The 22775-nt window shown below is 51.3% G+C and overlaps 1 protein-coding gene across 2 annotated transcripts in view; it reads right to left on the reverse strand.

Annotated features, from left to right (window-relative positions):
* Positions 1-22775, reverse strand: part of PIK3C2B (phosphatidylinositol-4-phosphate 3-kinase catalytic subunit type 2 beta) — a 64269-nt gene that overhangs the window by 40525 nt on the left and 969 nt on the right. The window contains exons 2-3 of one of the 2 annotated variants that reach the window (XM_032319151.1): positions 18397-18457; positions 776-1805 (exon numbers count right to left, since the gene is read on the reverse strand). In XM_032319151.1, coding sequence (XP_032175042.1) covers positions 776-1717 — 942 coding nt within the window. In that variant the 5' untranslated portion in view covers positions 1718-1805; positions 18397-18457. The remainder of the gene's footprint in view (positions 1-775; positions 1806-18396; positions 18458-22775) is intronic. The other variant, XM_032319150.1, reaches the window with a different exon arrangement.

The raw sequence follows: 22775 nt of genomic DNA on the forward strand, positions 1-22775 counted from the left end.
TGCCTTTGGCTCAGGTCATGATCTTAGGGTCCTGGGATCGAGCCCTGAATCGGGCTCTCTGCTCAGCAGGGGGCCTGCTTCCCCAGCTCTCTCTGTCTGCCTCTCTGCCTACTGTGATCTCTTTCTGTGTGTCTAATAAATAAATAAAATCTTTAAAAAAAAAAAAAAAAAGAAGCAGAGGGACAGAGAGCAGAGAGAAAGAAAAAGGCAGAGACAGAGGAGGGGAGAAATGGAGAGACAGAAAGACAGGAAACAGAGGGAGACAGAAAGCAGGAACCAGCAAGCTCCAGAACAAGACGGACCAGAGCTGTGTGCCTTGGACTGTCAGGAGGGCTGCTGAGGAGTCTGGACCGGGGTCTGGTAACCAGCGAGCACTAAACACTGGTTAATGCCACGACTGAGCCTCCTCATCACACAGCGCTTTGGGCAAAGCAGGTCAGAAAGCAGCAGAAACAACCTGCTCCAGTCCACAAGGCCACTAGGCCACGAGCCACCATGAGTCCCCTCAGCCCGGCTCCGTCCTCACCTCATGAAGCGAGCACACGCTAAGAACTGAGACACCTGCCCCCCGCAAGGACTGTCTGGGTACAAAACTCAGCCCTGAGAAGGAGCCATGGCTCCACTGGTGCCCCTCTTCCTCTCCGCAGCCAGGGCCCAGGGAGCAGAGGGGTGAGTGGGGAGCGGATCCGGATTTGGAACCACAAAGAAGAGAGGACTACCCTTTTGTTCCCGAATGGCGCTTGGAAAGGCAGAAGGAATGTAAGGAGGTCCTCACCGGAGCGGCGGAAATCCGGCGGTTCTTGCCCGAGGTCGTATTTTTCCCATTGGCATAGCGGGAGGCATAGGTGCGCGGCGGCACCTGAGGGGGCATGGTCTTGCTCCGGGCCACCGGCTTCCCAGGAGTGTCCTTGCCGCCGAAGTCCAGGGGCCCCCGGCCCTCCTTCCAGCCCCTCGTGGTGTCGCGTAACATCTCCGCATCGTAGGTGGATTTTAGGTTGAGCCGTGTGATCGCGTCGTTGATACCGTCATAGTCCACAGGCCCCAGGAGGCGCCCCGGACCCCCACCCCCCAGTCCCTCTTCCTCTAGGATGCGGCGCCCTAGCAGTTTTCCTGCAGGTTGCTCCACGGGAGAGAACGTGTTGACGTCATTGGGCTGGGAGATCTTGGAGGAGGAGGGAGACCCCTTTCTGGGAGGCAGCGGAGGGGTGTCCCAGATAGAGACGCGGGGAGGCAGAGGAGGTGGGGACAGTTTCTTGGAAGAGCCATCTATGTCCGCTGGTCCTAGGTCCCCAGGGGACAAAGAGAGCCCCTCATCTGAACCATCAAAGATGTAGAGATAGTCTCGAGCCAGAGAGCCTTTGGGCCAGGGATCCGGGCCAGGCTGGGAGCCCTGGGAGGTAGAGTGGTTGGATAACCCTTCCTGCGGGGAGAGTGAGTTGTAATTGAGGGTAGGATCAGAGCCAGAAAGACCGCGTAAGAGCCTGAGGTCCTTCTGCCTTCCTGCCGGCTTGCTGTAGAAGTCTAGGACGGGCTCGTCCCAGCTGATGAGCGAGGGGTCCGTGTTCTGCTTGGCTCTGCTCTCCTCCTTGTCGTGCCGGAGCCGGGACAGCGCGTCGTACTCCATCTGCAGGGCTTCGGCCATGGCCAGCTCTTTGCGGCTGATGCCCACCGACTCCAAGGACTTCCAGTGCTCCCCATTGCCCTGAGTCGAAGACATGGTGAGGATGGGCGATGGAGGAGTCAAGGAAGTCTTCTACTTCTTCCCAGTGTCAGGTGTACAGGATTCTGGCATGGTGTCTGGGCACCTGCAGGCATGGGGTAAAAAACATCAGTCATCCAACCACGAAAAGACTCGAATGAATGATGGGATTTGGGTGCCTGCTTCTTAAGTGCCTACGACACACAGAAAGAAACAGAAGGATGGAGACAAAGAGAGATACCAAGACAGCTCTATGACCGAATCCATCCACGCATCTTTCCATTCATCTATCGATGTCCGGTCCCCCGCTCCCATCCTCCTCCCTCTCCTGTGCACCCCGAGGAAAGAAGGAGGCACCCTGCATCAGCCAAAAGGAGATGGCAATAGGGGCTCTTCGATCCATTTAAAGAGGACCATTCAAGGGACGCCTGGGTAGCTCAGACGGTTAAGCGTCTGCCTTCCGCTCAGGCCATACCAGGGTCCTGGGATCGAGTCCTGCATCGGGCTCCCTGCTCAGCAGAGAGTCTGCTTCTCCCTCTCCCTCTGCCTCTCCCTCTACTTGTGCTATCTCTCTCTCTCAAATGAATAAATAAAATATCTAAAAAAGTTTAAAAAAAAAAAAAAGAGGACCATTCTCATATTCTGCTGGTGGGCAACGCAAAATAGGACAACCACTTCGGGAAACAGGCAGCCTCTCGAAAAGGCCAACATCTACCTAGCACATGACTCGACTATACCACTCCCAGTCACTTACCCAAGAAAAACAAAAGCACGCATCTGCACAGACTCATATATACATATTCATGCCGCCTTATCTGCCACAGCCCCAAACCAGAAACCCAGGTCTGTCCACCAACAGGGGAATGGATTAAAAAATGCACTTATGTCCACAAAATGGCACTAACTCAGCCACAAAAAGTAATGAATTACAGATGCATCTCAAAATAACTATAACTGAGTAAAAGAAGCCAGACAAAAAAGTAACAATACGTAGGGTTCCATTTATATAAAATCCTGGGCAAGAAAACCTACAGTGACAGAAGGCAGATCAGTGGTTATCTGGGAAGGGGGAAAAGAGAGATGGATGACAAGCTTAAAGGAGACTTTTGGGGGTGACAAATATGTTCATTAGATTGTGGCAAGGGTTTCATGGCTATTTATAGATGTCACAAATTATGGGACTGTATGCTTTAAATAGGTACAGTTTATTATATGTCCATTATACCTCAATAAAGATATAAAGCTGGGGTGCCTGGGTGGCTCAGTGGGTTAAAGCCTCTGCCTTCGGCTCAGGTCGTGATCCCAGGGTCCTGGGATCAAGCACCGCATCGGGCTCTCTGCTCAGTGGGGAGCCTGCTTCCTCCCCTCTCTCTGCCTGCCTCTCTGTCTACTTGTGATCTCTCTCTCTTTGTTAAATAAATAAAATCTTTAAAAATAAAAAAAAGCTATAAAGTGAAACAGTCCAATGAAACAGACCTCGTGACCACTCAGCCTACACTAAGATCTTCCCCAAACAGACCAACATGAGCCATAAAAAACAAAGCCTGGCCAAAGGTGAGACAGGGGTACCTGAGGAATAACAGGTGTGCCATATGGATTCCCCTCGGCCCTCAGGAAGCCGGGCAGGAAGGCAAGGCTCCCAGGCCAGCTGGTCCCGGCTACAAGCAGCCCCCTTCATGCACTCTAGTGCTGGTATCCTTTTCTTTAGAGCCCATGACAGGAAGACAGGCACTGAACGAATGGCTGTCAGGATAAGGCTCGCCTAGCCCAGTGGTTCTCAACCCTGGTTACCCATCAAAAACACTGGGGGCACTTTTTAAAAAGTACTGATGGCTGGGTGTGCTTATGAGATTCTAATTTCACTGGTCTGCGGTAGAGCAGTGGTATTTTTTAAAACCCCAGGAGATTCTGTCTATGGCCGAAGCTGAGAACCACAGACTTCTGTGTGTATGTGGTTCAGATTAGGCAAGGAGGGTGTGAAGTAGCCATTTCTGGCTCTTGGCGCCAGCAGCCAAGTTCACAATTTCACACAATTATCACAAATGATTCATTCTGTTGTATGGCTTTTGCCCAGCAGGTAATCAACACAAAGCATGTTGTTCCTTGTGACTTGAAAGTTGAAAACATCAAAAGGAAAAAGGTTCAGGTAGATACTTGGGTGGCAAATTTCATCAGGTCCCAGATGAGTTAGGACAAAGGTATCCCTTGACCTGAGGTACCTGCCCAGGATCCTGGTGTCTGGGTCAGGCCCGGGCACAGAACCTTGGCCTGGAGGGCCGTGGCTGACTTGGTGAATTTCATTAAGTAGTTCCCTGAAGACTGAGCAGCCCAAGCCCAGCCTGGGGACATACGAAGTGACTCTCCGCCTACTGAGTCTGCCTACCCTTCAACAACTTTTTATTGATCACTTTTTACCTCCAGAGAGTAAGAGGGAGTCTTACTATTTGAAATCCAAAGGAATTAGATGAGCAGACGGAGATACCCAGAACACAGCTGCTGGGAGTTGCCAATCTTGTCCCAGGAAAAGGTCCTGGTATTTAGATAGGAGACACCAGATAAACGCTCCAGGCTGGACCAAGACTTTTATTTCAGACAGTGTTAAGACTTAGGGATGTCTACACTTGACCTCATTTTTGGTGTCACGCATGCGCGCACACACTCAGCCGTCTCCTCTCTGGTTGTACAGTTTCCTGGACTCTCCACCATTTCTGGGCTTCTCTGTCCCTCTGGAAGTCAAGTCAACTTGTGCTCACCCCGCTGTCCTTGGTGTCACAATGTCCAGGAGGCAGAATCCCCATCAGCAGTAAACACCAGGGACATCGAGTGTGATTGGGGTCCTGTCACCAGCACAGCTGGGACGTGTCCTGAACACCTGTAGTCCTGGGATGAGGCTAATGCTCAGGAACCCTAGGGGGTGTCTCTGTCCCCCTGGGCGGCTCAGCCTGAGACCCTCTCTGGGCTTCAGTTGCTGCCTGAGGCTAATCAGTAGATTGATTCTGGGACCTCAGGCTCAATGCTGCTACCCTGGAGCTCAAGGCCAATGGGGACATGACACATACCCTCCCTGTGCTCTCAGGGCTGGGCTGTCATCCACCTCCAAAGAGGCTGGACCTCTGGTGAGTCTTCTGTCCCAACCCAGTGCCACAGAGCCTGTGACCTCAGGGAGAGTCCTCTTATCTCCACCTCTTCTCCACTCACATGTGGGACCCCTGACAGAAAACTTCTGGGTCTGGGCAGCCTTGGGTAATAGAAATTCCTTCTTCTAGTCATGGGTGCCTGAAGGAATAATCGCTCTGTCCTGAACATGCTGAACACAAGGCAGAGGGAGGAGAGCTGCCCTCCCCTGAGTCCTATCTGATCCCGAATCTTTCCTTCCTGGAGGCTCTGTCTGGGGTTGGTAAGTCCATCCCTGAGATGGCTCTGAAGTTCACAGGAACAGCTTCTTCTTGAGTTTTACTGGGCACCACCTCAGGATTTTTTTACCTGCAGGACCAGACCCATGATACAAAACTCATGACTGTAATAATAATAATAATAATGATAAATCAAATGATTTTAGAAACAAGATTATAGACCCCCCCATTCAACTTCAAATAGAAGGCATTTCTCTTTCATTTTTTTTCCCCATCCATGCTTTTAACCCTAAATTCCATCCATTTTCTCTGCAATACACACACACACACACACACACACACACACACACACACACAAAGACGTCTGGGTGGCTTAGTTAGTTGTCAACTCCTGATTTGGGTTCAGATCATTATCTCAGGGTGGTGAGACTGAGTCCCATGGCAGGCTCTGCACTGAGATTTCTCTCTCTCTGCCCACCACAACCCCTATTCCCATGAGTGCCTCCTCTCTCTCTCTCTCTCTCTCATTAAATAAAATAAAATAAAATAAAAATTTGCCTTCACCAGGCACCATTATAATAAAGAGGAAAACTGAAGCCATTGGAAATAATCTAACTTCCTGCCTCTCTCACGCACAAGTTTATCCACACTTGCACACAGTCTCCCTTTCTTCCTTTGGGTCTCAGGGGAAGTGGTTTCCCGCCTCCTGCTGAGGCACAGCCTCCTTGGGCTCTTGCCCCATCCACTGCCTCCCCTCCAGGAGGAAGCCCCCGGAAGTCCCTCCCCTCTGCTGTACCTTCGCCTCTTCTCCTTACTGGGGTCTCTCTCTTAGCACATGTCCAGGCTGTTTCTAGCCTTAAAAAGGAAGAATAAAAAACAAAAACAAAAAACCCTACACCCTAAGCACCTTCTCTTGCCTTTTCGTCCTCTAGCCAATACCTTCTCTGTTCTTCCTTCCCAGCCAAGCTCCTCGAGAGCACAAGACACATGAACTTTCCCAATTCCTGTTTACCCTTCAGTTTACTGTGATCTGGCTTCGGTCCCCATCCTTCTACAAAAACCAGCAGCAGCAATGATGTCCAGGCCATCCAGTCCCACAGAACTGACTGACTGACTGACTTTCTTTTTTTTTTTTTTTGAAGATTTTATTTATTTATTTGAGAGAGCGAGCACAAGCAGCGGGGAGAAAAAAAGGGAGCACAGGGAGAAGCAGACTCCTGGCTAAGCAGGGAGCCCGATGCAGGACTCGATCCCAGCACCCCAGGATCATGACCAGAGCCAAAGGCAGCTGCTTAAAAACCGACTGAGCCACCCAGGTGCCCCTCCACAGGCATCTCTGTATGTCCGGACATGACTGCTGCATTTCATTCCCCTGACCCTTCCCTTGGCTTCCATGACACTTTTTTCTGGTTCTCCTCATCCTTCTTGGGCCTGCTCTTCCTTTGGCCACCCCTGAAATGTTGGTGTTGACTCAGGACTCAGCCACTGTTAACACCCTCTGCTCGGGCAAGCTTGCCTCGCATCTCCTATTCGTTCCATTCGTGTGTTGGAGCATATCCAAAGGGGCATCTCGCCCTTCAAGTTGATATGCCCACCCATATGTCCAAAACTGAACTACCACCTTGTCCTTTCCCTTCCCACAACCTCTCCTCCCTCCTGGTCCCCCACCTTGGCAAAGGGTACCCGACAGCCACTCAAGATTCATCCTTCACCTGGCCCCCCACAGCCAGTCACCAAAGACTCCATCAAGAAGCAACTTTTCCTCATTAGCATTCCTGGAGCTAGTCCCTCCCTCTGTCCCAAGGGCCCTTATCTTCTCCAGTCTGAGCTATCATCATGGGCTCCTAACAGTTCTTCCTCCTAAGCTGCCCCTCCTTAAGGCATTCTCCGCAGAACAGCTAGAGGGCTCTTTCTAAAGGGTAAACCTGATCGTCCCACCCCTGCTTCCACCCCTTCAAAGGCTCTCTATTTGCTTCCTTTACAAATCCTTTATCACCGGCCTCATCTAACTCTCACCGGCTGCCATTCATCCATTCATTGGCGCAGACACAATACCTTTCCGATTTTGTTCAACATCCTTCCTTCCAGTGGGCAAGTCCTTCCCAGCTCCCTCCCGCTTTCTGCCTGTGGGACTCTAACTCACCCCTCAAACTCTGCTCAGACATCGTGTTCTCTGAAACCCCCGGATTGGACTAAGGGCCACTTTATTTGTTTGTTTGTTTATTTATTTATTTGAGAGAGAGAAAGAGAGAGAGAGAGAACATGAGAGGGGAGAGGTCAGAAGGAGAAGCAGATTTTCCGCTCAGCAGAGAGCCCCCAATGCGGACTTGACGCTGGGACTCCATAATCATGACCTGAGCCAAATGCAGTTGCTTAATCAACTGAGCCATTGGGCCACTTCTTCATGCTCCCAAGAGCACCCTTTACCTACCTCAAATATAGTCTTAAAATAGTACATTCAGAATTAAATAGGTATGGACTTGTCACCCACCACACCACCATTAAGTTCCTTAAGTTCCAAATTCACCTCATTTCCACTGAGAAACATACTTGAACTGGGACGTAAGGTCAGCGCTTTCCAGTGGCAAGAGTTTCTAGGGCGGGGGGGGGCACTTGGGTGGCTCAGTCCGGTAGGCTTCTGCCTTCGGCTCAGGTCATGATCCCAGAGTCCTAGGATCAAGCCCCACATCAGGATTCCTGCTCGACAGGAAACCTGCTTCTCCCTCTCCCGCTCTCCCTGCTTGTGTTCCCCCTCTCGCTGTGTCTCTGTCAAATAAATAAAATATTTAAAAAAAAAAAAAAGAGTTTGTAGGCAAAAGACAATAGACCAGTGATCAGGGAGTAGCTGGTGGCCTTCCTTGGGGTCCTACAAACACGGGACTGGGTATCACCTCACCGAGCTGGGTTTGGCATCTGTAAAGGCAGGTGGGCGGACAGACAGGACCACCCCACAAAGTGCCTTCCCACTCTGGGCCTGGTTTCCCGCTCTGGTTTCCTTGAGTCAAATTTCTCAGAGGACACCCAAGCCACATCCCGGAGCTAAGGGGCAGGCTCAGCCCTGGGAGGAAAGAGAAGAAAAGGTCCATGGGTGCTCCCCAGGCCTGGCTCTTGAAGTTCTTCCAGAACTGGAATTCAGATGAGGAAAGCCGAGCTGCCCCTAACCACCATCCCCTGGTGCCCGGCCAGGACTCCGCCGGACGGTCAGCGCGTGAGGGATCCGAGGTGAGGAGGCGGACGAGCAGCAGCCCCCGCAGGACCAGGAGAGCCACCCCTGAAGGTGGAGGGAAGGTACAGAGCAGCAGCCAGGCACAGGGGAAAAGACAGAAGTCAGGAGCAACCTGCCCAACGACCTGGAGGTAGAGAGAGCTGGCTTCCTCGAAGAACTCAAGCCCCAAAGTTCAGTTTCTGGGATGGGTGGGAATACACAAAGTATTTTAGGAAACAGAGTCTCGTGCTTCCAGCCTCCCCCTCCCCCTCCCCAATTCAGCTCCCTCTCTGCCAGCCTCTGCTGGGTTAACACATTAGAAATTGCTCTGTTCCCCTTAGTCCTCAAGGGCTCCCACAGATTCTGGGAAAAAATGCATGTAGGTCCCAGGAAAGAGGTGGGGTGGTAAGGACCAGGATCTCTGCAGCCCATCCAGGAAGAGAGAGCTGAGTACTACGGTGTCTTCTCAGGTCCATCTTTCCAAGAGCAGGTGCAAATTGTCCGGGAGACCAGTTCAGCCACAAGCACGTACTGTCTACACCTCCCCACATCGGCCGCGCGCTCTTTCTCTGCTTAACCACTTGCAAGGAAGATGCAAGCACTTCACCTCTAAATCCTTCAGCCTGAATCACCAAAGAACTGGGTCATTTCCTACATAAACACGATGCTATTAGCACACTGTTGACACAATAATAGTATCTGATACAGAGCCCACATCTGACCGCCCCACATCCCAATGCTTCCGATTGTCATCTGGGAAGTTTTTCCAACATACAGATTCCCGGCCCCTCTTCTGGAGGGTCTGACTTAGTAGGGTGAGTCCTTGGACTCTGACCATTGCCAAGCTTCCCCAGGAATTCAGATATGCCACCAGGTCTGACCCTACAGACCGCAGTTTTGGAAGTGCCAGGAAGGCAAGAGGCAAGTGGGGGAAAGGGAGCCCACCCAGCCCCGGGCAGTCAGCTGGTGAAGGAAGAGCGCATGCTTAAGGGCGAGCAGCTCGGTGCTGGGGTCTGAACGGCACCAGGCACCAAAGAGTCCACAGGGCTGCCAAAGGATGGCTGGGGGGTGGCAGGGGAGGGAACGGGGTCAGGGCAGAGCCACACAATGGTCTGGAGTCAAAGGGTAGAGAGAAAGGAGGGGACACTCCAGCCAGCCAGTGGGCTCTGCTCAGCCCCTGTGCCAGAGAAGGTAGGGCCCCAGGGGCCAGCAGTGATCCCGGCGGTGGGCAGAGAGGGTTTCCGGCTGCCTGGCGGGAGGGCACCTTTTGGGAACAACTCTGATCTGCTCAGCCGGATGGGTCTGGGTCATCTCCTCCCACCCAGACCCACAGAACTGAATCCCGATGGCCACCGAGGGCCAGCTATGTGGCAGGCGCCATGCTCGTCCTTGAAGCAGTCAGGTGACCGCAGCACAGTTCCAGGGAGCTTACCGTCCAGCAAAGGTGACCGGCCTACCCATAAAGAATTCAATCCTCCCACCCCTTTGGGGCACAAGGCAGGGAAGCTCCGCATGTCTTGGCCCATCTTCATTGGGCAGGGAACATGGAGAGCCGTGAAACAAGATGGTAAAAAATAATATGAAGGGTCTCGAGCCCCCAGCTTCCGGCATCCCAACTTTTAATAGTTTTTAGTAAGGGAAGAGGACTCAGTTCTAGGACTACCGAGGAAGGGACCTTCAGCACTGCCTCTCAGAATGAAATGGGTCAAGGAGTAAGAAGCCATTCGGACTTAAACTCTTTGGCTTCCAGAGTTTTGTGTTCAGAGGATCCCTGCCCCTCTCCACCCTCCAACACCCGCACGTACCCATAACAAAATCCCACCGGCTTTGCAGCCAGGGACCCATCCCCCACTCCTTGCTCCATACACCTGCTGCCCTACCAACCCACCCCCCGCACCCCCACCGCCAGAGGTTCAGCTGGACCCGGGAAGGTTAGCATCCCTGCATCATGAATCCAGCAGGAAGGTGTATCTGAAAGGTCAGCTCCCTGTCTCAATCAGACAACCACCTGATCCTGGCTTCTGCACAGCTCTAGAAGCTTCTCTAATCTCAGGCCCATCACTGAATCATGAACCGACGTATCTATGTTCCTCCTCTGTGGCTATCGCTTAGTTCTGAGTGTGGGAAGACAGAAAACAACTGTCTATGCTTTCTTCTCCCTCACCCAGCCCCTCTCTAGCATCCCCTTGGCCAAATTAAAGCATTCCTACATGGTTCAGTCTTCACTGTTGGAACTTTACTCTCCATCCCTGGGTTCCCTGGGCCTACTCTGGACATTCCACTCATCTGCAGCCAAAGTTCATTCCAGAGTTAGCAGAGGGCTCTCTGGGTCTTAGAAACACAGAGACAGACACTAGGAGCCTGTGCGACATGGCTAGATACAGCTGCGTTCCCATTCAGAGCCCGAAAGTCCTCAGCTCAGAAATCAGGTATGCAATTCTTTCAGTGGACGCGCGTGCACACACACACACACACACACACACACACACACAGGAGCCCTGAAAAATTACAGATCCTACCACAAACCCTGCAGAGATTCAGGACTCGAGTAAAGAAAGTCAGGGATGGAAGAGTTCAGGCGGCTTGTGGCTCCTTTCAAAACTTTCCTTCCTCGAGCTGGCGATGGAGATCAGACAAGGGGAGCTGGCAGTCAGCTGAACGGAACCCCTGGCAAAGAGGGAAGAAAGGTCTTGGCAGTGTGTGGCTCTCTAATCCAGGAACCATCCCGGGAGCCAGAGCGGCCACATCTCTTCTCCGTCTGGTCTGCACTTCCTGCTCCCCCCTCCCTGCCCCCACCTGCGCTGGGCCACCACAGCCCATAGAACCAGCCCTTCTAGTTCTGATCCGCTGGGTGCCCTGCAAGGAGCAGAATGGTCAAGAATTACTCTTCCAGCTTCCTTGGCCATGGAGAGAAAGGCAGTGGGACAGGATGGGGGTCGGGGGAAGGAGCTCTCCAGCAGGACCTTCCCTGGCCAATCCTGGTATCCAGCTGAGGGAATACCTAAGGAAAGCTCTTTAGGGACAAGATTCACACCAGCCCATCCCATGTCAGAAAAACCACCCCAACATTTCTAAAAACCAACATCTAAGAAACCGTAACCTCTCCGAGGATAGGGGAGACCCCAGGAAGTACAAAGGAAGCCCCCTGGGAGGAGGGTGTAAGAAAGCGGGTGGCGTGGGGGATGGGCACACACTACCCCTCAAGGCCTTTGCCTCCCCTCCTCAGCTCTGCTCCACAGCACCAGAGGTCTCCTGCAAGGCCTACACTGTCCCCTGTCACCTCCAGCACAATCTTCAGGCCAACTTCTCCAATTTGTGTCCTCTGGAATCCAGTTCTCCGGGATTCCTGTGAGGGCTGGGGAAACTCCCTGGAGGCGGCCAGCCCATTAAACAGGATCTAGAAAGCGGGTCACAGATGTTCCCATGCAGCCACGGCACCAAAGGGAGAACGGAACACACCAAGAAGTTTCTGCTCTGCCTGGAGGGGTCACCAGAGGAAGAGATGAGAGACAGTGGGGAACCACCTCACTGCTCCCTAGCTCAGGCCCTCAAGTGCTCACGGGCTGGGCGGGCCCAGCCCACCAGCATCTACAGGGACCGAGTAGCGCCTCAAATTATGGCCCAAGCCCGTGGCAAGGAGAGGGGGTGTATCCTGGGGTAATTGCAGGGGCAATGGACTAATGAGACTGCACCGAATAAGGCCAATGGGACCTTGTCCTGAAGGACCTCTTTGCTGGGGATCAGAGCTTGGACTTTTAAGGGAGCATCTGAAATGAATTCAATGCTAACAATGCTTTGGTTGTTTTCTGGCAGCAACTTCTTAGACACCTGAGAGGCTCTCTTTCTTCTCCACGACTGGGTCCTCCTGTCTACTAGAGATAAGCAGACCAAGGCCCAGTTAAGGGTCAGGGACTTTGCCCTGGGCCTCATGCAGGAGCTACGGCAGAGTGGGGAAGGGTCCACAGTCTCGATGTGGGGAAGCTATGTGGTGCTGGGACTCAGAGATCATCCTGAGCCCAGCCCTGGGCTATCCCCCAGCAAGTACACACTTGCCCCAGACGTGCCAGAGCCCCAGGACCAGGGTGACAAGGACCCAGAACAATCCAACACGCAGGAGTGCAGAAAGTGGGGCCCGCAGCCTCCAGGTGGTGGTGCTGACTGTGGGAAAGCTGGGGCGACTGCCTGCAGGCCTGCATGAGGGCCAGTGGGCAGGGACAGGCTGTGTGGGCGGTGGGCGGTGGGCTGCCGCCAGCTGAGAGCCACCTGCTTGGCTGCCGGGAGGGCAGAAGCAAGTCAAGCAGAAAAGAGCCGAGCTAGTCTTCCACGGAACATGGGGAGCCGAAGGCCAGGCCCCCCCACACCATGCCCAGGATAAGCTCCCTGCCTTCTCCCAGGAGGAGGGCTCTGCCCCCTCCATGAGCCCTGCCCACAATCCCTCTGCTGCCAAAGTCCCTAAACCAGCAATCTAGACTTGTGATCTGATAATAAAGTGTCTTCGGTGAGTGCTAACTCCACTCCTCAGATCAAGAATATCTCTGAGAGACAACAGTCATTGTTGGGGACCTAAAGCCTCGGTAATCACCCACACCTTCCCCCACATACCCCACACCACTCACTCCCTTCCCTGGGCACCCTCCACATACCCGAGACTACCTCTTCCACCCCCTCCCTCCCCCCTCCACACCCCTACCTTCCCCCAGACGCCCACATGCATCCCTCACTCTCCATGCATACTCCATGCCCCGCACACCTCCCGCAACCCCCACACCCTACCCTTTCACAGCTGCCCACGCGCAGCCCCCATACCTTCCCCCACACCTTGCTCACTCCCTCATCAGCTCCCTGAGAGGAGAAGGAAGGAGAGGAGAGGCCACTGGGTTAGACACCATGAACTCACAATCTTACTGTCACAGGCAAAGAAGTCTGAGAAAAGCAGACAGAAGGTTGAACCCGGAAGAAAAAGAGAAAACAAGAACTTTCAGCTCCAGAGAGCAGCTCTAGACCTTCCCTGTCCACATTCCAATACACTGGAGGCAGGCCCGCAGGGCACCAGGGAGCCAGAATGCCAGGGAAGAGGATGCCAGGCAGATGAACCCAGGAGGGCCTTCGCCCAAAGGCCACGTCACTTCTGGCAGGCCTCAGCGTTGGTGGGTTACTTCCTACCATCAGGGCACACTGGAGAGGCCCTGGGGTCAGACCAGGGTAGGAAAGGTAAGGGGTGCCCCTCTCAAGCACCCCCATATTACAGCCCAGAAAACACACACACACACACACACACACACACACACACACAGAAAACACCACCAAACATCTGATACTAATTCACCCAGGGGTGTTAGAGGCCAAGGTGTTAGTCCCGCCCAGGGACACTAGACATTTGCATTTGAAAAGCAGAGTCTGAGGAGGAGAGGAGTGCCCAACCCAACCCTTTCTGGAAGTGGTGAGGGAAATTTCTAGTGGCTTGGGAGGAATGATCCATTAATTAAAAGGTAGGCAGGGTGGGTCTCTGGTGCTGGCAGTGCCTGTTAAGAGCTTCCCTGGTCTCAGCGCCTGAGGCCTAGGCAGCTCTTAACCCCAGTCCAGAACACCTGTGCCCCTCAGTGAGGCCCAGCAGGCAACTGCCCCCTCCAGTCCCAGACCTTGGCTACTGTCAGCTGAGACTGACCGAGGTGGCCACTGGCCTTCCTCAGTAGCTGCGAGGTTCCACTCCACTTTTCCTGGTAACAGGCAGGATATCCTGCTCAGGGTCAGCCAAGGACACTGAACCTAGAGAGAGACCAAGGATTCCATTTTCGCCAGGTCAAAGGAGAAACCCCACTCGGAATGCAGGGCCCTAGGAGGGAACTCAGATTGAGACCTTCCCCAAGATGGCTTCTCAGTGTTTGGAATCCCCAGACCACAGGGAAAGGGAAGCACAGATGGGAACCTGGGGAGGAGGCAGCAGGCAGTGTCCTGTGGTACCAGATCCCAGCCGGGACTCCCCGTATCAGTCTGTCCTGATGGTAGATCCAGTGCCCTCACCCCGGACCCATCTGCCCTGAGAACCTAGTAAAGACTCCCCATGCCCTGTTTCCCCAACCAGCTGCCTCTCAGGGCCTCCAAAGTCCCAGGTGCAGCTGCGAAGGCTCCCTCTTCCTCCCTGCTTTCTGTCTCTGTTCTCCCTACTCTGACTCAAGAGCCTCAGACGCCTTCCCTGGTCAAGTCCTCCAATTTTTCCTTACTTCTGCTCCTCGTTCTCCTTAACACGCTGAGGTGGTGTGCGACACAACAGACTGAAACGGTGGCCCTGGTGTCTGGGGCACAAGAACAGCACATTTGCCCTAGATGGCATTAAAACAACTTTCATCTGTGCAGAGGGCTCAAGACAACTTGTTTTTTTTCTAAGCAGGGAGTGACCTAGGGCATGGGGGCGTAAGGCAAGGACTCATGGCAAGTCCTTTTGGTGTCGCTCTGGATATGCTCTGATGCTTTGATCCTATCTCTTATGCCCCACTCCGCGCAGGAAGGCCCCAACGGTGACAGAGGTGTCATCTATGAGACAGAGCTCTAGTCTACATGGGCAGAGGGGTAGACCAGCTGCCCGCCCGGCACAGGCTAGCACACCTAGCACACCCACACAGGAGGGTCCCATCAGCCCCACCTTCAGCCCAGGGAGGTCCCTGGGACCCTCACTCGGGATCCACCAGGGTAGCAACTGCCAGAGGCCATTCTCAGGAGGGATTAGCTGACATTGCTTGCAGCTGGGTTAGTGTCCCAGGGAGTGGCCACATGTGTGCAGGCCTATGAGGGCCAACGTTCCAGAAGCACCTTGCGGAAATACCACTCCAAAGTATGTAAACACCATTACAGAGTCTGTCAAGTTAGTTCCCCCAGGGACAGGCCGGCTGTCAGGACAGGAGTGGAGGTGTCATACTTTGTCTGGGTGAAAGGGAGGAAGGAGAAGGCGGGGCAGGGCTGGGGAGAGGCTAAGCAAATACAAGTAGCACGAAACAGAAGGAAAGAAGGAGACCTGTTTTTCCCCTCCGCAAGTCTGTGCCAGGTATTGTCTTCTTTAATCCTGACAACAATCCTTCCGTGTGGATATTAATATCCTTACTTAGCGGATGAGGGAAGTAGAAAACAGGAAGAGGACTGCAAAATTTACCCACGGTCGTACAGCCCGTAGACGGTGGAATCAAGAATTCAGTCGAACCGTGTTTGAGGCCAAAACTCTTCGTGTTTTTCCCATCCCGTAGAATGGGCCCCAGGCACATCCCTGTTTACTGAAAGCGCAAGCTGCCCTTAGTGATCATCCCAATACGGCTCTGTGGTCCCCCTCAAACCCCAAAACACTTCTTCACCTCCCAAGCCACTCAAGAGCAAGCAAATAATAAACAAGGAAAAAAACAAAAGACAACCCACTGTTTTGCAAATAAGGGGACCAATGACCAACTGTGTAAATGGGTGAAGAGGAGAGGGGGATACAGGCTTTCAGTTATGGAATGGCAAGTCATGGGAGTAAAGGGCACAGAGAAGCTAGTCAGTGGTACTATAGTAGCGTGGTGGGTGACACAGTTGGCAGCTACCCTTGGGGTGATGAAACTGATTTGGGGAAAGACTAGGCTGATCTGGAGATATTTGTTCTTAATATGCTGATGGTTATTAACCATTCCCCAGGGCAAGCTTTCCCACAAATCTTCAGTCACGCTCATGCCTTCTGGAATATTCTCTGCCTTGCCCTCTACAAGGGCCTGCTCTTATATTTGAGCCTGTTCTCATCTCCTAGGCCTGAAAGTGACTTCTGTTCTCTTTTGGACAACTCTAAACACAGCCATTTTTACTGTTTCGCATTATACCTACTAGTGATTAGAATCATCTTTGTCCATGGACGTGATTCACAGTTACAAAGCACTTTCACAGACAGAAGCCCATTAATCGAAGAATAAAATTTATCTCTTATTTACCTTTGCCTTCCCCACAATGCTCAGCCCAATGTTTCACACCAGGGACAGAGCTGTTAAATACTGTGTTTGGACAGTGATCAGACCAACCCAGACGAGAACATTTAACACCTTCCTGCTTTAGGATTAGAGATTCTGAATGAGGAAGGCAAAACTGTAGTTTATTTTTCCAGGTTGATATCCCATAGCATTTATTAGACTCTCAGGGTTTAGAGGCCCCCCCAGTTATGAAGCACCATGGTCCTAGCTTCTACGCTTCTCTGAAATGCTGCCTCAGATTTCACCAGCTCTCGGAGTGGCGGTGTGACAAGTGCCTCACAGTGAGCTTATAGGAATGACCCCGCCATAAAGCAGTTCATCCATTCACCTGCAGTTTTTGGAGTCCAATGTGGTTACCTCAAGGTCATGGACCATACTGAATTTAAGTTTGTATCCCTAATAACAATTGTAACCACCACCATTTATTAAGCCCTTCCTAAGTATTGGGCACTGTTCTAGATAGTTAGTTCACTAATGAACTCATTTCATTTCTACCACAGCCTTTTTTTTCCCTTGGTACTATTATGTTCCCCATCTTACAAAGAGGAAACAGAAGCACAGAGAAATGAAGTAACTTTCCCAAGATCAAACAACTAGTATGTGGGAGGGCCAGGCTTTGAACCCACGGAATTGGCTCTAAAGCCATACTCTTACTTATATACTACATTTATAGTGCCCTTCAGTTGATGAATCAGTGAATATAAGAATGAAGGAACAGAGGCACTGAAGATGTTTGTGTTGGAGAAGAATTAACCAACCATTAATTAACCCACTTTTTGTCTCTACCCTACGTTACCCATAGTACTATCCTGAGTCTTTCTCCAACTTTCCCTAAGTTCAGGCAGAGCTTGTCTATGAGGAATTTCCTGATCTACCAGTATAAAATTCCTGTCAGCAAAATAAAGAAGCTTCATGAAATTTATTCTTAGTGAGCTGAGTTCTCTCAGAACACAAAATCCAGAAGGGCAGGGGCTGTCCTCTTCACTCGTGTGCCCTGAGGAGAGTGTCAGGTACATCGTGAATGAACCGTAAGATACAAACTCCTTCAATGGGTCTGGCCAGATTAAAGTACCTTCACCTCACCGGCTTTGCCTTTCACTTTGTCCCCCAGCCCAATTTCTACACATTGTTCTGATCTCGGCTAACATCGAATTTCTTCCAGGAAGTCTGACTACCCCAAATGCCCCCCTTATGAGTTTCCAAAGCATCCCATTCTCCCCCACCCACCCACTCACCCCACAGCCTATTTACTTGTCTGTATTCCCCACTCAACTGTAAGTTCTGGAAGGCTCTCTGTCCTCACCACTGAAAGCACTGACAGTCATTAGTGAGCCCTCAAAAACATCTGTTGAATGAATGAATGAGTTCTTTCTAACCATTCTCTTCTGAGAGACTTCTTTGCCTTTGAGGCCATAGCTTCTTCCACAAACGACTTTGAGAACAACCCTTTCTGTTGTTAACTGACTCTTGGGGAAACCCCATCTCATTCAGAACTTGGGCCTCATCAGCACTTTTCTCTCAGAGGTCCCTTACAGGGGAGTCCCGGAGGAAGAAACACAGGTGCCGGAGGTATCCTGACCTGGATTCAAACTGTGGTTCTTTTCTAATTATCTTTGGCATGTTTCTTGATCTTCTTTTGAAGCAAACCTAATCTGAATTGCAGCTGTCCCATTGTTAAGGTCCCATTTTCACCATCATGGTTTCCTCCGAAGTTAGGGGATGGGGAAAGTAAAGATAATGTCTGAAAAATTACAAAGTGGGCGCGCCTGGATGGCTCAGTGGGTTAGGCCTCTGCCTTCGGCTCAGGTCATGATCTCAGGGTCCTGGGATCAAGCACCGCATCAGGCTCCCAGCTCAGCAGAGAGCCTGGTCCCCAACCCCCTGCTTGCCTCTCTGCCTACTTGTGATCTCTGTCTGTCAAATAAATAAATAAAATCCTTAAAAAAAAAAAAAAAAAGAAAGAAAGAAAAGAAAAGTTATAAGGGGACAACACCTGAAACTAAATGTTAACTAACTGGAATTAAAATTAAAACTTAAGAAAAAAAAAAAAAAAAGCAAAAGCTGGAAAAAAAGAAGAAAAAGAAGAGGAAAAGAAAGAAAAAAAGCTACCAGAGGACAGACACTCAGTGCTCCTGGCTATTCTTCATCACACACTCTTACCCTTCTTGGTACTTGAACTTTTGCTCCGGTGGCTCCTTCTCCCCTTGTGTTCCAGAACCATCTGCAACAGTGTTGTGAAAATTGCACTTGAGAGAATTTGCCAACCCTCTGGAACCACTCTATGTTTCAAAGTCACTTGTCAGGGAATTATATCTATCTTTTCCCTTAATTAAAACAAAACAAAAACAACTCTGCCTTCTTGAAGTCTAGAGTGGAAACATGAAATCCTGGCCATTATATTTTGGGAGGAAATAATAGAGATGTTTTCTCTCAGCTTCCCCTAAGACCCAATTTGCAAACGATCTCTCCTTTTTGGGTCAGAATTAAATACACTTTAATGGTGCTCCTTATCAGTTTAACTTCCTTTACTTATCCTCAGGAAGACCTAACCACAGGGCGAATCAGGAACGTGGCAGACGCTCTGCTTCTGGAAAAGACCGACTCTCAAGAGATGTTTCAGCAGTGGAAAAGCCCCATCAGGACACTCTCCTGTGTTCTGGATTCGTCTAAGACACAAGACAAGAAAGGCTCGTATCTATTATCTATTTCTTCTCCCTAGCAAGGCACACTGTAGCATTTCCTCAAAATAGAATCTTCTTGGTTCTTTCCTCTTTCCCCCTCACCCTATGTCTCCTGGTTGGCTGTCAAGGGTACCAACTACACTAAGATAGACAGAAGAACTTAGCTAGAGAGGAAGCCTCTACGCAAGCTTACTCCTGGTGGGCCTGGGCTTAGCCGGGCATGGACAACAAAGCCATGTTGAGTAGAGCAGCTCTCATTCCTGACACCCACCTCCATTTGCAGAGGATACAGGGAGAGGAGACAAGGTAGAATCGAGTCTCCAGGACAGGACCCTCAGGAGCAGAGACTAAGGACACACGAAGCGTTGTAGGAAGAACTGCCAAGAAGAAAAGAAAGCATTGCCACCAGGAGATTGATCTCACCAATCTAGGGTTGGCTGGCGGGAGAGAGAGAAAACTGCAGGAAAAAGGGAATGAAGAGAGTTTTCAGGAAGGAACAGAGGCAGGAATGATAAAGCATTGGTGAAAGGAAAACACTTTCTGAAGAGGCAAATGATCTCTGGTTCCTCTTGGATATACTACAGAGCCTCTGCAGGGTGAGACTTCCTATGGGAAGTATTTCAAAAGAGGAAGGAGTGAATGGCTAGATCCTTCGGCCCCAGGTTCTGTGTTCTGCCTCAGGAATACTGAGAACTTCTTTCCTCTTCCTTCTCCTGACCTTGAGGACCTCTGCTCCACAGCACGAACAGTGTCTTCTATGTCCTTAATGTCTTTAACCAACACATGAATTTGGGGTGAGTGAATTCCATCATTAGTGCTCTGGGAGAATTCCCCAACAATGAAATCACTGACAAGGTCTGCACACAATTGTGAAGTGCTGAAAGGTAGGTCCTGTCGTCAGTCATATTGTGATCCAATGGGGCAAGGGTAAAGTTCTAACACTGCTAGTAACTGTGTGACCTTGGAAGAGTCACTTCATTTCAGAGAAATGAACTCCAAAGTCCTTGCCAGTTCTTTTTTTTTTTTTTTTTTAAGATTTTATTTATTTGACAGAGAGAGAGAGAAGTAGGCAGAGAGGTAGGCAGAGAGGTGGGCGGGGGAAGAAGCCTCCCTGCTGAGCCGAGAGGGGCTCGATCCAGGGATCCTGGGATCACGACCTGAGCCGAAGGCAGAGGCTTTAACCCACTGAGCCACCCAGGCCCCCTCCTTGCCAGTTCTAAAGCTGTATGCGGTCACAAGATACGCAAGAGTAACAGCCTCCTACGTTTCATTTTGTAAAACAGGCATGAAATAAAGCAGACACAGAAATACTAAAACAAAAGGTTTGCCTTGAATTTCCGGAGTACCCCAAGTCCCAAACCTCTTACTAATGTTGCCCAGAAGGTAGCAAAATTACTCGATTTGATTACCCCTAGTCTTCTCCTTACATTGAGGTAGGGATATGAATGAGAAAGCAGAAAAAGATAAGGCAGGATCTCAAGGAATTCACATACGTGTCCTTTGACCCCCCAACACCTGGGAATTAAGGAGGTGCCCTGCTAGACCCCTGCCCCTGGGAAGTTTATTATCTAAGGTACTGTCCCAGTCTGGTGACCTGTCAAGGGCGTTCAAGTAAGGGAATCTGGTCTGAATGAATTTCATTGCCCTTTCTGTCCTCCCGAGACCTGGTATCACCCTCACAGTGGCATCGAGGTTATGAGCACAGGGTCTGGAATGAAACAGCCTGCTTCCAACCCGTCCTCTGTCATTTACCAGCTGACTAACATCAGTAAATGTTAGCTATTATATTATTTGCCAGCTCAGCACTACCCTGTCTATGGACAGTAGCCCACCTTTGGTGGGTCTTTGTTTCCCTACTTCCCTACAGATATTAGTATGCAGCCTTTCCCTCTCTCCTAGCTCCCATCCTGCCAACACTTTTTAAAGAGAAGTACCCCCCCAAAAAAAGAGAAGTAACCCAAGAAATAGCTACCTTGTCATCTGCCCATCACTCTTCCCTCATCCTAGATTCCAGCACATTCTCTATTCCATCCCTTTCTCCCACTCCTTTCGCAAAATCCACTAGCTATCCCTCCCTTGTTGTAACCAAGGCTAAACTCAGGGTGTATAACCCACACTGGTCTAGTACTCTGTAGTTTCCAGAGTGCTTTTGCACACTTGATTTTGTTCAGTTCGTGGTAAGCAGTGTATTTCATCTTTAAAGCAATCTCGTGAGCCAACAGTATGTTTCCCCCATTTTACAGATTATACAAACTAAGTCTTGGGTTCATAAGTTGTCCATGCTCACACTCACACCAGGACTCTAACCCAAGCCTCCTGACCCCAATTCCACCCACTATATTCTCTACTACTCTGTTTTATCAAGTCCAAGTTCACATCCTAGGAGCACGAGGAGCCTGAAATTTACAGCCAGCCACGAACCCCTCAAAGGGAACACAGTTCTCTCATTTTCCTCGGTGCTGGCTGTGGCAGGGCTGTCCAAGCTGAAGGATCAATCCCATGAGGCACCTGCAAAGCACCTAGGCCAAGTGCGGTGAGGAAACCAGAGAGGGGACCAAAGGCCCACAGGGCTGTGGGGTGTCTGCTAGAGGGCCACTGTGTCATGGCAAAGACCAAAAGCATTCCAGGTCACTGGGCAATCCCAAAGGAGGCACTCAGAGAAAATCCTGAGGCCCCAGATCCATGGGGCCTCCTTCCCCGATGCTTCCAGCTAGAGAAAATGCACAAGCTCCCTCCCCCGCGAGGGCTGCGAGCTTGATCCAATTCAGAAACACACACACCCATGCACACTCAGCAGTAAACTCAGAGTCATGGAAATCAAACACTGAGCTCACCCAAAGGCCAAAGGAGAAGCAGCCACAGCTTCAGCCCAGGGCTCCGGCTCACAGCCACCGGTCTCCTCAGGCACTAGATGCCAGGCAGTGCTAGGAAATGGGCCTCTGCTTAATTTTTCCATGGACACAACCCCAGATGGGACTGCCAGGCTCTGGAGGAGATGAAGTTCTGAAGCCCCATGACCTCTCAGCTGTAGGATGCACAGTTGGACTTGGGGAAGGAGGAATACTTGGGGATCGGGTTTGCCACCCCCTGGAACGCTTCTTTCCCAATATCTTTCCAAGGCCTAGCGAGGTGGTGGTGTAAGTTTTCATTCAGCAACTGATACAGGGTTGGAATTCAGTGCAAATTGCTTACATCTGCTTGGCCACATCCCAGACAGCCAGGTAGTTGAGAGAGAGGAGGGGCAGTGTTGGCCCACTTCTGGAAGCCCGGGTAGCTGTGCGCTCAGGAATCTGGTGCCATGCTGGGACCAGCCAACCCAGGGTACAAAATTCCCCAACAGAATTGGAGAGGGGGGGAAGCCATCAGGGCACCAGGAGACAATAGAGATTCCATCCCAGGCGTGGCTGGTGGGACTGGGACAGGGAAGCCACAAAGACCTCGAAAGGGGGTGGGGACGGAGGGGGAGAGAAGGTTGGCCTGAAGGAGCAGGAGCAATGGAAGATTCTTCTCTCTCTCTCTCTCTCTCTCTCGCTCGCTCGCTCTCTCTCTCTCACACACACACACACACACACGCACGCGCGCGCGCGTGTCTCTCAGCCAACCAGGGTGTGTACACTAACCTCATACATTTGGTAATCTCTTCTCACAACCCAGGAGCTAGCCAAACCCCTTGGCTCCCCACCTCACCCCACCCCAGCTTGGCAGCATCCCCTGAGCTTCCTGCTGCTGCGACTGCTCCCCAACATCAAAGCCGCCACTGTCGGGAGCCGAAAACGAGAGACAAGTACCAGCCAGGAGAGCAGCGCCTCCCCGGAGGGCCCGGAAACTCGGGCCTGAGGGTCCCTCTCTTCCCCCTCC

This window comes from Mustela erminea, chromosome 17 (assembly GCF_009829155.1).
Source record: "Mustela erminea isolate mMusErm1 chromosome 17, mMusErm1.Pri, whole genome shotgun sequence".
NCBI lineage: Eukaryota > Metazoa > Chordata > Mammalia > Carnivora > Mustelidae > Mustela > Mustela erminea.